Source organism: Lemur catta, chromosome 5 (genome assembly GCF_020740605.2).
Source record: "Lemur catta isolate mLemCat1 chromosome 5, mLemCat1.pri, whole genome shotgun sequence".
Classification (NCBI taxonomy): Eukaryota; Metazoa; Chordata; class Mammalia; order Primates; family Lemuridae; genus Lemur; species Lemur catta.
Genome location: NC_059132.1, coordinates 1389898 through 1403262, shown reverse-complemented (window position 1 = coordinate 1403262; position 13365 = coordinate 1389898). Strand labels below are relative to the sequence as shown.

At 46.4% G+C, this 13365-nt stretch overlaps 1 protein-coding gene and 3 long non-coding RNA genes across 7 annotated transcripts in view; 2 read left to right on the top strand and 2 right to left on the bottom strand.

Annotated features, from left to right (window-relative positions):
* HSPA4 (heat shock protein family A (Hsp70) member 4) overlaps nucleotides 1-1871 on the bottom strand; it is a 40556-nt gene extending 38685 nt beyond the window's left edge. Inside the window, exon 1 of the mRNA XM_045550781.1 lies at nucleotides 1483-1871. Coding sequence (XP_045406737.1) covers nucleotides 1483-1589 — 107 coding nt within the window. The 5' untranslated portion in view covers nucleotides 1590-1871. The remainder of the gene's footprint in view (nucleotides 1-1482) is intronic.
* A 200-nt stretch (nucleotides 1872-2071) lies between these two features.
* Nucleotides 2072-3795, top strand: LOC123637767. Of its 3 annotated transcripts, none has more exons than XR_006735059.1 (3): nucleotides 2072-2154; nucleotides 2800-2868; nucleotides 3639-3795. It is a non-coding gene; the product is annotated as an uncharacterized LOC123637767 (long non-coding RNA). The 3 variants fall into 3 exon arrangements; XR_006735058.1 differs by having other exon boundaries at nucleotides 2081-2252; XR_006735057.1 differs by lacking the exon at nucleotides 2072-2154 and adding an exon at nucleotides 2264-2678.
* A 20-nt stretch (nucleotides 3796-3815) lies between these two features.
* On the top strand, nucleotides 3816-10477 carry LOC123637765. 2 transcript variants are annotated; one of them, XR_006735055.1, is made up of 3 exons: nucleotides 3816-3915; nucleotides 7694-8366; nucleotides 9916-10477. It is a non-coding gene; the product is annotated as an uncharacterized LOC123637765 (long non-coding RNA). The 2 variants fall into 2 exon arrangements; XR_006735054.1 differs by lacking the exon at nucleotides 3816-3915 and adding an exon at nucleotides 7050-7091.
* On the bottom strand, nucleotides 5054-10953 carry LOC123637766. Its single transcript, XR_006735056.1, has 3 exons — nucleotides 10911-10953; nucleotides 9961-10029; nucleotides 5054-5277 (listed from the first exon to the last, which is right to left on the bottom strand). It is a non-coding gene; the product is annotated as an uncharacterized LOC123637766 (long non-coding RNA).
* Between the last annotated feature and the right edge of the window lie 2412 nt (nucleotides 10954-13365).

Sequence of the window (13365 nt, the reverse complement as noted above, 5' to 3'; positions counted from 1 at the left end):
TTCTGGGGAAGCACCTCTCTTAGGTCTAAAAATGGGGGTAACAGAAATTTGACAAGTAGAAGAGAAACGTGAGTCTTCTGAGTAGTAAAGATGAAACTAGTATATAGAGCAATATATAATATTTTGGCTAGAAACCTGCTTAAGTGTCACAAAAATTCAGGGTGAAAATAATGGGCCTTAGAATTGAAAGCTGTGAACAGCCATATTGAGCACCTGACAAATAGTATGAAGCTTCTTACAAGGTCTTGTCCAAGAACACGGCAATGGATTAAAAGGTACCTATATGTATTCAAAAGGCAGGCTCTTACTCTAACATGAAAAGATCTGAGTGACTCACCATTTTTTGGGCTGTGTCCATACTAGTCCCATAACTTACTATAGGTTCCAGAGGTCAAAGCAAGCCCTGGGCCGTTAACAATGAGGCCAACACTCTAGCTGAAACGTATTAACGCGAAAGTGCAGCGCTATTAAGGTGTAGATTGGCACAGAATGATAGCAGAGAATGACCCAATATAGTTCAATACCCTGAAACAATGTGGAAAACAAAAGCCAACGCAAAGATCAAGAGAGCATAGATTTTATCTGTTTTTTTTTTTTTTTTTTTTTTTTGAGACAGAGTTTCGCTCTGTCCCCCCGGGTAGAGAGCAGTGGCGTCTTCATAGCTCACGACAACCTCAAACTCCTGAGCTCAAGTGATTCTCTTGCCTCAGCCTCCTGAGTAGCTGGGGCTACACAACACCTGGCTAATTTTTCCATTTTCAGTAGAGACGGGGTCTCCCTCTTGCTCAGGCTGGTTGTCGACTCCTGAGCTCAAGCGAACCTCCCGCCTCGGCCTCCCAGGGTGCTAGGATTACAGGCGTGAGCCACCGCGCCGGCTCGGATCCCTTTCTGATAGCTGCCGGTGCCGCCCTAATCAAGACGGCGCAGGTCCCCCCGGAACCTGAGCCCCGGGTAACCCCGCGCCCGCTCTTCCGGGCGGCACCCCGCCCCCACTCACGTGGGACCCGGACCGCTCCACGGTCCCGCGGCCAGCAATCCACACAACCTATTCAATTCAACTAACTTTTATTAAGCGCCTGCTGTGTGCAAAGTTCTGAGGTCTGTGTTGGACTCAAGAAATGTCAGTACGCCCTGGGCCTGGTCTCTGCCGTCTAGAAAAAAGCTCTCGACCCACCTTACGTCCTAGGCCCGCCTTCCCTCCAATTCCTACCCGTGCCTTCCGCCGCTCCGAGTCCCGGCCCGAAGCCTTCGTTCGGCTCGCGGGCCACCGCGGAAAGGCCTCGCGCCCAGCGCAGACCCACGCTCAAGGCGGGTGGTCGCCACTTGTGACCTGGCACCCAGTGAGGGTCCCCTACCCGCCGAGACCTCAGCCTGGAAGGGAGGCGACTCCGTGGCCCGCATTGCCCAAGCAGTGAGGGTCACCGACTGGAGCAAGCGCCACCTCCTCAACCCGTGCGCGCTGCCGGCCCGGCCCCCACTTACGGCGTGCAGCGGTCGCTGTACTCGTTAGCGATAGTCTCGATGCCGCCGGCGCGGGCCACCGCGACGTAGCAGCTCTGGAAGCCCAGGTCTATGCCCACCACCGACATGGCGCCGGCTACGGCTCGGGCCCGGGTCCGGCTGCCGAGACAGGACACGGACCCCGGCGGGGCTAGCGCGTGGAGAGCGGGCCGCGCGGGCCGGGACACTGGGGCTACTGGGGGGTGTCCACGTGAGCGCCTAGGACCTGGCGGGGAGACCGCAACCAAGGGCGCAGCTCAGGCCGGCTCCGGCTCAGCGGCCGCAGAGGAGGCGCCGGTAGCGGGGGCGGAGAAGATCTCGAAAGATCTCGTAGGGATGGGAGCAGAGCCGCAGCGCGAGAACTGCGAAAGAACAGAGTGTTCTCGCGATGTTCCGGCTCAGGCGCCCTCCCCAGAAGTCCCGCCCCCAGCACGTAAAGATACGACACGTCCTGGCAAGAGAAGCTGGGAAGGGGGCTGAAAGGCAGCCGGGGAGCCGAGCTGGCCTATTGAGCCTGCGCACAGCGCCCTCCGCCGGGCGCTCCGCGGCAGAGCCCCGCCCCTTCCGGAAGGAAGTGGTGGAGCAGGATGGAGGCCGCGGTCTGGGGAAGTTCCGCGCGCTGCTTCCGGCGTTCTTGTCTCAAAGAAGCTCCAGGTGGTCGGGTCTTCTCCACTCCACCTTCGGTTTGTGGGGACCCGCAGAAAGAGAACGCGAGCGGATCAGAATCCGCAGGGCGCTCCGTTCTCTTCACGGTAGGGTGGCCTGTCGCGGAGAAGGCCGCCGTTGGAAGCGGCCCCGGGCAGGCGTCACCAGCGGAGGGAGGAACCCACTCCCGGCGACATCGCCTTGTCGCCCCCTTCTCTGAACCGCTCGTGTCCTCACATCAAACTAAGGGACCCGCAGGACTTAAGCCTTTCAATCCCCAACACATTCCAAGCACCTGCCCAGTGCTAGGTCCTGAGTTGGGTGGAAGGGACACAGAGACAGAGGACGCCCTCGCCAGCCTGGAACGTCCACTCACACCAGGGAGTCGGTGGCAGGGTTACTTGAAGCAATGAGCCTTAAGCCTCAGGGCCCCTCCCTTGCATGGTCCCCTGGGAGAGCAGGGAGTTGCTGAGAGTTACGGCGTGTTCCAGGTGAACCGGGGAAGCCAGTTCGAGATGAGGAGGCAATTCTGCGTAAGCATTTTCAATAAATTGCCCAAAGAGATCTCGGAAGAAGGAGAATCTGAATCTCCAAGTCTCCGATGATGTGTTGTGGTTTTTCGTTCTAAATATTTATTTTGTGATTTTTTTTAAGGGCTCCCACAGTGTATAAACTTCAGCTCTAGGAAACCTGGATATCCCCCTCCGGAAGGCAGCTAAACAGGTAAAGGGGATCCTAGTACAGGGTGGCGAGCGCTCTATGCACAGAATGGGGAGACCAGGAGGACTTCCCGGAAAAGGAAAGGCTGTGTTCAAATTGAAAAAACCAGCAATACAGGAGCTAGTGTGGTTTGAGGACTAGGACTAGGACTGTATTGCGGAGCGGTAGACTGGAGTTGAAGATCTCAGGGCTAGAATACTTGCCTTTGGACCATTTAAAAGTGAATGAGCAGCCAGCACTGTGGCTGACACCTGTATTCCTAGCGATCTGGGGGGATGAGAAAGGAGGATTGCTTGAGGCCAGGAGTTCCAGACCAACCTGAGCAAGAGCGCAATAGCCAGACCCGTCTTGACAAAAAATGGAAAAATTAGCGGGATGTAGTGCTGCGCCTGTAGTCCCAGCTACTCAGGAAGGTGAGGCAGGAGAATCGTCTGAGCCCAGCAGTTTGAGGTTGCAGTGAGCTATGACAACGCCATGGCACTCTAGCCTGGGTGACCGAGCAAGACTCTGTCTCCAAAAAAAAAAAAAAAAAAGTGTTCTTACCACAATAAAATAAAATGTTAAAAAAAAAATCAATGAGCAAGACAAAGTTACAGTTCCCTGGGACTCCATCCTTTTAAATCTGTGCATTTCCCGCTAACTCAGGAGGCACTTCAGCCTCTAGGAGCCATGTGAAAGCCCAGGTTGTTTACCTTTAAACTTGGAAATTACCACATAGTTCTCTCATTTTGGCTAATCCAAATCTTTTTTTTTTTAACCCCATTACTTTTTAGTGGAGTCAGCAAGGAAAAGCCTGTGGGAAAAAAGAGAGCAGTGGCAAACAGATATTTCTACACCCGTGTAGCTTATTCACAAGCCAAAAGCTGGAAACAACCCAAATGTCCATTGATGGATGAATGGATTTTTTAAATGTGGCATATACACGCAATGGAATATTATACAACCTTTAAAAGGCATGAAAAAGGCAAAGGAATGAAATTCTGATACATGCTGCAACATGAATGAACCTTGAAAACATGCTAAGTGGAAAATCCAAACACAAATGGACAAGTTAGTATGATTCCTCTTGTATAAAGTACCTAGAATAGGCAAATACATAGAGACAGAAACTGGCATAGTGGTTGACACAGGCTTGTGGGTAGAATGAAATGGAGAGTTATCGTTTACAAAATTTCAATTTGAAATGATGAAAAAGTTCTGCAGATGGATAATAGTGATGATTGCACAAAATGTGAATGTACTCAATGACACTGATTTGTGCACTTAAAAATGACTAAAATGGTAACTTTTATGTATATTTTGCCACAATTTTTTCAAATTTAAAAGAAGTTAGGTTGACCTTGACCTTTCTTTCTCTATCTCCTATTTTTCTCCTACCTAGGGGGGATATCAATAACACCAAGGACAGTATTGATCTTAACTATGACATAGGGTCCTACATCCATCTGTTTGAGTTATTAAGCACTGGCCAGGCAGCCCAGTATGCCCAGGCTGAAGTGTCCAATCAACCTGAAAGATCACATCGTCTGGGTTACTGCCTCTACCTTCCTTCTATTGGGAGGTCTCCCCAGCCTTTAGCAAAACTGGCAAGAAAGTACATCTATATCTTTTTTTTTCTTCCTCCCAGTCCTACATCCATATCTTTTTTTCCCCCCAGGAATCCTCTGTTGAGATCATATCTTACTATCTTCCAACTTCATACCTCAGCTGCCTTTTTTGCCTTGGTACTGCTTTCAGTTTAAAATACCAGCAGCCCTATAACCTTTTTAACAATTTGTCCTTCTCAAAATAAAACATAACTAACATCAGTCACAGAGAGTACTCACCCTGCTATAAATAGTTTCCTGGATCATCAAACTTATAGCTCAAGAGGCTATTCTGGGATATTTAAATAAATGAAGTCAGAAAAAGTTATTTGAGAATTCTGAAGAATTTAAAGTGGCAAATTTCCAAGAATTAAAATCGTAAACCAGGAAAGTTTCCAGAATTTTTAATGTTAGAGGCATCGTGTTTGGAGCACAAGTTCTTTTCATTCAAGCAGAACATCTTGAGTGTTTTTGAATCAGGAAGTTGTTAAATGCCTTTCTGTGGTAAAATGATAAAATTTAGTTACAAGTAATCACAAAGGTATTTGTTTTTTTTTTAATCTGTCAAATCCATTTATTGTAGCTCAGAAATTAAAGGCTGGACAAGATCAAATTGTAGGCAGTGGGCTCAGACACTGCTTGCTTTGGATAAATCCATTGTGTGTTGTGAAAGTCCTTTCTGTGGTCAAGGGCTCAGCTACTCAGTGACGGCAAAAACCATTCTGTGGATTGGGATTTACACCCTCTGAAGACTGGAGCATCATGTTTTGCAGAGGGCATCTCAGGCAGTCTACTCTTGAGAAAATCCAAGGCCTGGCTTCAAGGGCTGTCAGATAAGGATGAGGGCTGAAGTCAGAGATGAGAAGGAATGATGCCAGGGAAAAAGGACCCGTGACAGGCGGCTAAGGTGTTGGGCACAGAGGAGAAAACATAGGCGTCAGGGTCAGACACTAAAAACACACAGTCTGATGTCAAGGACTGTGAAGGGTGATGACATCAGGAACAGGGGGATAAAACGTCAGGCTCTTAAGGGATATGAGGTTAAAGGACTGGCAGGTTAAGGAGGTTGACATCAAAGGACGGTATTTATGTTGGCAGGGACCTAGAGGAAGACAACTGCAGTGGTGAGGAAGGCATCAGATCCAATGGGGGAAGGACGTTAAGGACAAGAGGGTGATGTCAGAGACTGAAAAGAGTATGAGAGCGAGAAGGTTTCTATGTAGAAGGGATGAAGATGGCTCAGCCGGTGGGTGGTGCTTGAGACTAGGGTGCATCTATCGCACAAGTCACCTCCATTCCGCACAGAGCCTAGTTTAAAATCTACAGTGTGCAAAGGCTGCCAGACAAGAGACAAAAGATTCTCAGGCAGCTGGGGACATGTCATTCTCCTGCCGAATGTCTAATGGAACCCGTCCCACACTCAGGAGCAGCGCCCGCAACTGTTTGCTTCAGAGGGAAGCTACGTGCTCAGACAATGGTGCTTTTCTGGTCTCCCTGCTCCCACCATGAGCGGACCAGTGCCGTTAGTCAAGCCAACAGGACTTTCTCAAATTCTAAAACTCCAGTGACTCAATAATGATGGTAGTTACGATGTCTCTACCTCCTGCAGTACACGCTGGACATTGTGCTGAGTGCCTTCAATACCATAATTCATTTAATCTTCATGGCAAGCCCATCAGGTGTTATTTTTCCCATTTTATAGATAGAGATCTGATACGGTTAAGGAACTTTTCAAGTTCACACAGCTTTTAAAGTTCCAGCTTCAACACTGGTCTGCTACAATTACGACACTGCTTTTTTTGAGCTCATGTTCCTTGTACAGATTTATTAAGGTAAATATGGGAGGTCAGTCACAGCCAGGGCTTTCGCATGCAATCCTAGCACTCTGGGAGGCTGAGGGGGGAGGACTGCTTGAGGCCAGGAGTTCAAGAGCAGCCTGAGCAAGAGACCCTATCTCTACAAAAAATAAAAAAATTAGCTGGACGTGATGGTGCGTGCCTGTAGTCCCAGCTATTCAGGAGGCTGAGGCAGAGGATTGCTTGGTACCAGGAGTTTGAGGGTGCAGTGAGCTATGATGACACCAGTGCATAATCATAGCCGGGTGACAGAGTGAGACTCTGTCTCCAAAAACCAAAAAAATAAAGTAGATATGAGAAACCCACACACAAAAAGTCAACTAAAGTCATTCACTGCTGACATTCTAGAATTTTTTTTTTCCAGTGCTTTTGTTATAAGTGTGTTCAATTTGCTTGAGCCTTTTAAAATAGTAGGTTAAACCAGACTTTCTCAAACTGTGTTCCACAGGACAGTGTTCTAGGAGATACTAATAGGTTAAAATTACCATTTTAAAGACTCTGAGAAGTGGAAAACCTGTTTAACTTTGTGTAATCATAAATACAAACATACATGTAAGAAATACTGGGTTAAGATGTAGTAGAGCACAGTTTTGTTTCCTACTTTTTCCACTCAAACATCTTTCTTACTTATTTTTCTTCCTTTTTTTTTTTTTTTTTTTTGCAGAGAGTCTCGCTCTGTCACCTGTGCTAGAGTGCCATGGCATCAGCCCAGCTCACAGCAACCTCAAACTCCTGGGCTCAAGTGATCCTCCTGCCTCAGCCTCCCAAATAGCTGGAACTACAGGTGTGCACCACCACGCCCGGCTCATTTTTTTTTTAAATATATTTTTAGTTGCTCAGCTAAGTTCTGTCTATTTTTAGTAGAGACGGGGTCTCGCTCTTTTTTTGTTGGGGGGGGCGGAGAAGGAGAGGAAGGGAGGAGAGTATCAGGGGTCTCACCCTCCTGAGCTCTAGCAGTTCTCCCGCCTCGGCCTCCCAGAGTGCTAGGATTACAGGCGTGAGCCACCAGGCCTGGCCTATTTATGTTTCTTAAAATACTGAGTGAACATTGCACAGATTTCTCCATGCCACATGAGCTGATATGATCACAAAAATTTAACCCTTTCATCTGGGCCCGTTGATCAGCAGTGATTTTCCTGGCGTGACTCACAGTCTCCTCACCCACCTGCTCCGCTCTCTCCTCAGCGAGCCCCCCACTCCCATCTCTCCGGGTCTTCTGCCACCTCCCGCAGCTGACATTCCGACCCCACCCCAAGTCCTGCCTGTTGGTCTGGTCTGCTCACTGTCCTGTTCCTGAGTAAAGAGGGCCCCTCCCCAGGAAACCAGCAGCTGCCATCTCATTCCTACAACTTACAAAACTTTCTTGACCATTTTTCATTTTCACAGTCAGATTCATCAGGATCCAGTACCCTGTGCTGGTTTCCCTTCGGAACGCTCTTTGCTTCTTGCTCTCAGACTCAGAGACAGTGATGTGAGAGGCCCTCCGGACCCTGGTAATAATTCACTTTCCAGGTTGTCTCATTAAAGAGGAATCTGAAGAGTGAATGTTTATAATTCGATAAAAGATCAGTGTTACTATGAACAGCCTCAAGTTCACGTGGCGTTCTGCCCACATATCACTTCACAACCAAAGGAAGACCATTAATTTTCTTGCTGACATGTAGTTAATGCTCAAATGCAACGTGAGTTCAAGATCTAAATATATCACAGAGGATTACAGTCTGACACTCGGACACCAGTGCAAGCCCTAACTCGGAGGAGAGTTTTTTCCTGGGAGTGGCACGGGGACCCAACCCTATGGCCAGAGGCAGCGGCAGCAGCGGAAAGTGAGGAGTTGACTTGAGCTGACTTTCAGCAGTGAGCTCTCCGCCAGACAAGACAAAGGCCAAGACTGGTAAAGGTGACCTGGCACCATCCAGAAGAAGCTTCTACCACAGAGATGTTGTGAACCAGAAGCAGCATTCACCATGGCAACATTGTGAAACAAAAAGCATAAGAACCTTCTGTGTTCTTCAAATGCTTTGCAAGAATGAGCTGCTCAGCAGAGAGTAGAAATGTGGTAAAGTCATTTTTTTCAAAACTGGATGACTAGCCCTTTAGGAATTCTATTTAGTCTATTAAATAGGGATATATTTTATGCTATTTCCACCAAAGGCAGAAGTTTATTTTTGAAGAAAGAGTAATGACCCTAAAAATTCCAGCTGGTTTCCCTCACTGGGTCCAGCAGTCCAAGCCAGTGAGCAGAGCTTGGGATAGCTTTTTTTATTCTAATAGCATTAGCACATACTGTGAGTAATCAGAAAGGAGTAGCATAGTTATCTTTGGCATATCTATAACACTGAATGAAATGAAGTCCAGATGCCCATAAAGTTCCCACCTGTGCTAAAAGGTCTCATCCAGTGGTTTAGAATGGTACCTGAAATGCCTCCATTAGGGCATGGCCTCTCCCCATGTTACATGTGCAACTGTAAATTCATGTCCCTTCGCAATTTGGCTTGCAGCTTCCTAGTCAAAGTCCCTTTGAAGCTATCCATGGTCCCCCTGAACACTGAGCTTAGTCTTGACCAAAGCAAACCCATACAAAGGGGGAGTAATGATGCATTTGGAAGAACGGATTCTTGGGCCAGGTGTCCTGTTTTCTATAGTCATTCTATGGTACTCACAGTCCTGTCCATTTTTTGGTTTCATCTTATCTTTTCCTGGTGGTTTTGAATTACAACAGAGAATCCTGCTTTAGCCCATAGTAGGATCTCTAGAGGGATTCAATATGCTGCCACGTAACTTTTCATTTCCTTAAAAAGTTTCTGTTATTGATGTTGAATTATTATCAGCACTCTCTGAAAACAAGCGGAGCCTAACTGGGTCGTGTAGAGCACAGTCAGCCCCTCCAGCAAAATTGGAAAGTTAATGAGGATTGTTTTTGTCCTCTTCCCTTTTCACAAGAGCCTTCCTTCTTGTGTTGTGATCAGATCTCACACTCACTCATGAACGGCCTCTCAATCGTGCAGTTACACTTTCTCTTCATTCACGTGGAGATGTCAGGTCATCATTTTGTCTCTCAACTTTGGAAGGGATTTTACTTTGAGACAAGATGCCCTTGGAATGAAGACCAGTGATACCTGGTTGGTTTTGGAAGATTGCTCTGTATGTTTCTACAAGGCAGTTAAAACCCTATAAACTCAAGCCTCAAACTTCTAGGGGATCCTTCCCAGAAACAGGCCATTCTTGCCCTAGTGTAGGCAGGCAGCCACCTGCAGCCAGCATGCCTGTTGCTGGGACCTCACTGTATGAGCCGGAGGAAGAGAAGGCAGGACAGCTTTAGCTCAAGGGGAATGGCCTAAGAAGAGGAAGAGTGAAAAATGGCAAGATGAAAAAAGGGAAAAGTACAAGAGAGAGCCAGGGGTCCTTTTCTGAGGACGCCTGAAGTCAAGGATTTTACTGACTTGCCCTCTCTGAGTACACGAGCCTGCTAATCCTCTCCCCGACCCCCGCCCCCCTACACACATGCACCTAGCGCTCAGCGCTGCTTTCAGGTTCCTTAGGTTAGTGTCTTTTTCTAGGATTTTTTAATGGAATTTCTTAAAGCAAGCACTGTATTTTCACTGCAGTGTCTGAGAGTTGCTGCTACTTGCGAAGCAAGGCTGGCCACTCACTCTTCCCCTGGGAGGATCAGCTTTTCTGACTGAAGGTGTGGCTTCTGGCAGCAGAGACATCGGTCAGAACTGCAGGAGAGAACACAATAGAATAAAGCAGTGATAATTAGAACTGTGATACTGGCACCAGAAAAGACAAAAGCAAATAGAGCAGAAGAGAAATAAGAGTCCACCAACAACCTAAGTATCAGAATCTAGTATATCATACATGGCCTTTCAAATTAGTGGGGGGTGGTAGGGAATGTTGGGACATTAGCTAACCCCTTGGAAGAAAATTTAATTTTAGACCCCTATCTCAAGCCATATACAAGAATATATTCCTAATCAATCAAATATTTAATGGTTTAGAAATTAAATTTCAAAAATAAAATCATACAACTACCAGAAAATAAAGGTAAGTATATACATATGACGTATACGCTCAACATACACACACAGTGAACTTTAGTGAGTATAACACCAACAGGCAAAAACAATGAAAGAAAAGATAGCAAAATGAATACAAAAAAAAGACAATAAAAACAAAGTTAAGAAAAATTACTCAAAATTTGGAGATAAGGCAAAAAGATTACTACTTTGCCCTTTCGGTATCATACTAAAGCATTATCTAACAAGCCTTTCTAATGGTGATATGATTTTCTAGGAAAATGTAATTTTGATTTGTCATTTTCTATTGATTAGGTTCTATTGATTTTTCCCAATTGTTCTAGAATGGTGATTAGGGCCCACAGATGAAAACAAAAGAGTGCTAACTAGCCTCTAGCCTACACCCTTAAAGAAATTTGCCAAGAATTGGAACCAGCCAACCCCTCATGAGAGTAGGCAAAAACAGCTGAGACATTTCCAGCCTCCTCTCCACTCCAAGCACCCCATCCATCCCACCAGTCTCTGTAAGAAAACTGGGGAGGAGAGGGAGATGGTGCTTTGCCTGGTGGGCAGTGCAGAATTACCGCATGGTGAGAAGAGAGCTCCTTCTTCTCCGCCTAATCAGAGTGGGGTAGAAAATGCTGCCTCTACAGGGAAGGCAAGTACGATGGGAGGCTCTTGTAAGGCTGGAGAGAGATGCCTGGGAACCGGGAGGACCCACATTCCATGCCTTAGTTGGCCATCTGCTGAGGCAGTGTGCTTGCCAATTTCTCCTTTGAATAAAGGAGGGACAAATAGGTAGCCGGGTGGCTCTCGCCTGTAATCCTAGCACTCTGGGGCCCTGAGGTGAGGTGGGAAGGAGAGGATTGCCTGAGGTCAGGAGCTCAAGACCGCGCTGAGCAAGAGACCCCCTCTCTACAAAAAATAGAAAAATTAGCTGGGTGTGCTGGCATGCACCTGTAGTCACAGCTGCTTGGGAGGCTGAGGCAAGAGGATTGCTTGAGCCCAGAACTTTGAAGTTGCAGTGAGTTATGATGACACCACTGCACTCTAGCCCGGACAACAGATGAAGACCCTGTCTCCAAAAAAAAAAAGGCAAAGAAAGAAAAGAAAAAAAATTAGTGGCCAGGCGCTGTGGCTTACGCCTGTAATCCTAACACTCTTAGAGGCTGAGGCGGGCGGATTGTTTGAGCTCAGGAGTTCGAAACCAGCCTGAGCAAGAGCGAGACCCTGTCTCTATTAAAAATAGAAAGAAATTATATGGACAGCTAAAACTATATATAGAAAAAATTAGCCGGGCATGGTGGTGCATGCCTGTCGTTCCAGCTACTCGGGAGGCTGAGGCAGGAGGATTACTTGAGCCCAGGAGTTTGAGGTTGCTGTGAGCTAGGCTGACTCCATGGCACTCTAGCCTGGGCAACGGAGAGAGAATCTGTCTCTAAAAAAAATTTTTTAAATTAGAGAAGCAAAACTCTAACTGATCTACTAATGCTGCCCAGGATGATTTAAAATTCCCTAGGCAAATATTGTCTGTGCTGTTTTAAAATGTGTCTTAATTAGTTACAGTTCAGTTATGAATATCATATATATCTGCATTTCTCAAAGGAGAACCTCAAACATCTCTTCTGTGAATAATAGAAGGTAATATGTATTATTTTTTGTAATCAGTATTTTCAAATTTTCCATAATGAAAATGAATTACTTGTGCTGTTGGGTTTTTTTTGTTTTTGTTTTTGTTTTGAGATTATTAGGACTGTCAAACAAGCTCGAACTGGAAAAAAGTTGTTTTATCCTCAGGCCTCACATTACCTGTGGGGTACAGTAGAGGAAGTGGGCAGCGAGCAAAATTCAATGAGTGGGATGTCTGAAATATTAGAGCATCATTGGGAATTTTTTCATATGAACTTTTTTTTTTTTTGAGACAGAGTCTCACTCTGTTGCCTGGGCTAGAGTGCCGTGGCCTCAGCCTAGTTCACAGCAACCTCAAAATCCTGGGCTCAAGTGATCCTCTTACCTCAGCCTCCCAAGTAGCTGGGACTACAGGCGCGCACCACCACGCCCAGCTAACTTTTTGTTTTCTAATTTTAGTAGAGACAGGAGTCTCACTCTTGCCCAGGATGGTTTCTAACACCTGACCTCAAGCGATCCTCCTTCCTCTGCCTCCCAGAGTGCTAGGATTACAGGCGTGAGCCACCATGCCCAGCCCACGTGAACTTTAATGAAACAATCATCATGTATCTAACGTGGCAATTGGATACAGAGCACAGAAGTTTATCATCCTCACCATAAAGAGTGAGAGTTGAAGTGGGGATTTTCATTTCAGCTAGTTTCCTTTGCATTTGCTATGACATTTCTAAAGGTTTGATGACTCAGCGGCCTTAGCAATACACTGTGTTATTAATAGCTCTCCCTTTGTGTCTGGATGTGAACATTTTATGTGGAAAAATCTTGGGGAAAGGTCCTATTATAGGATATAGCGTACATCTTTTGTTTTTTCTGCTTCCCACTCATTTCTTTGAGGTAATCCTCTAATCTTCCTCCTTCTGGTAGGCTGTTAATTGTGGCGCTGACTAGACAGGTGGGCATATCATCTGTAATAGGCCAACCAAACTCTGACCAGGGAATGCTAATGTTGACATGAAGCACGTAAGTACTGCAGGGGGTTGAACCTGACTATCTGCTGGCAGCAGCCTAAATAGGAAACACACAAATTCCCAGTCCTGAGATCTAGACTTTTCTGGTTGGTTCAACACCTTTTCAAGGCCCAAGTGTTGAATTCCTCCTTCTATACTAGTCAATAAACTTTGTCCAGAGACAAGGTATGGAGGCAGCCTCATGCCAAATTAGTTTAATTTAATAATGATCAGGCCAGGCGCGGTGGCTCACACCTGTAATCCTAGCCCTCTGGGAGGCCAAGGCTCGAGGTCAGGAGTTCGAGACCAGCCTGAGCGACACCCCATCTCTACTAAAAACAGAAATAAAAATTATCTGGACAACTAAAAAAAAATACATATATATATATATATAGAAAAAATTAGC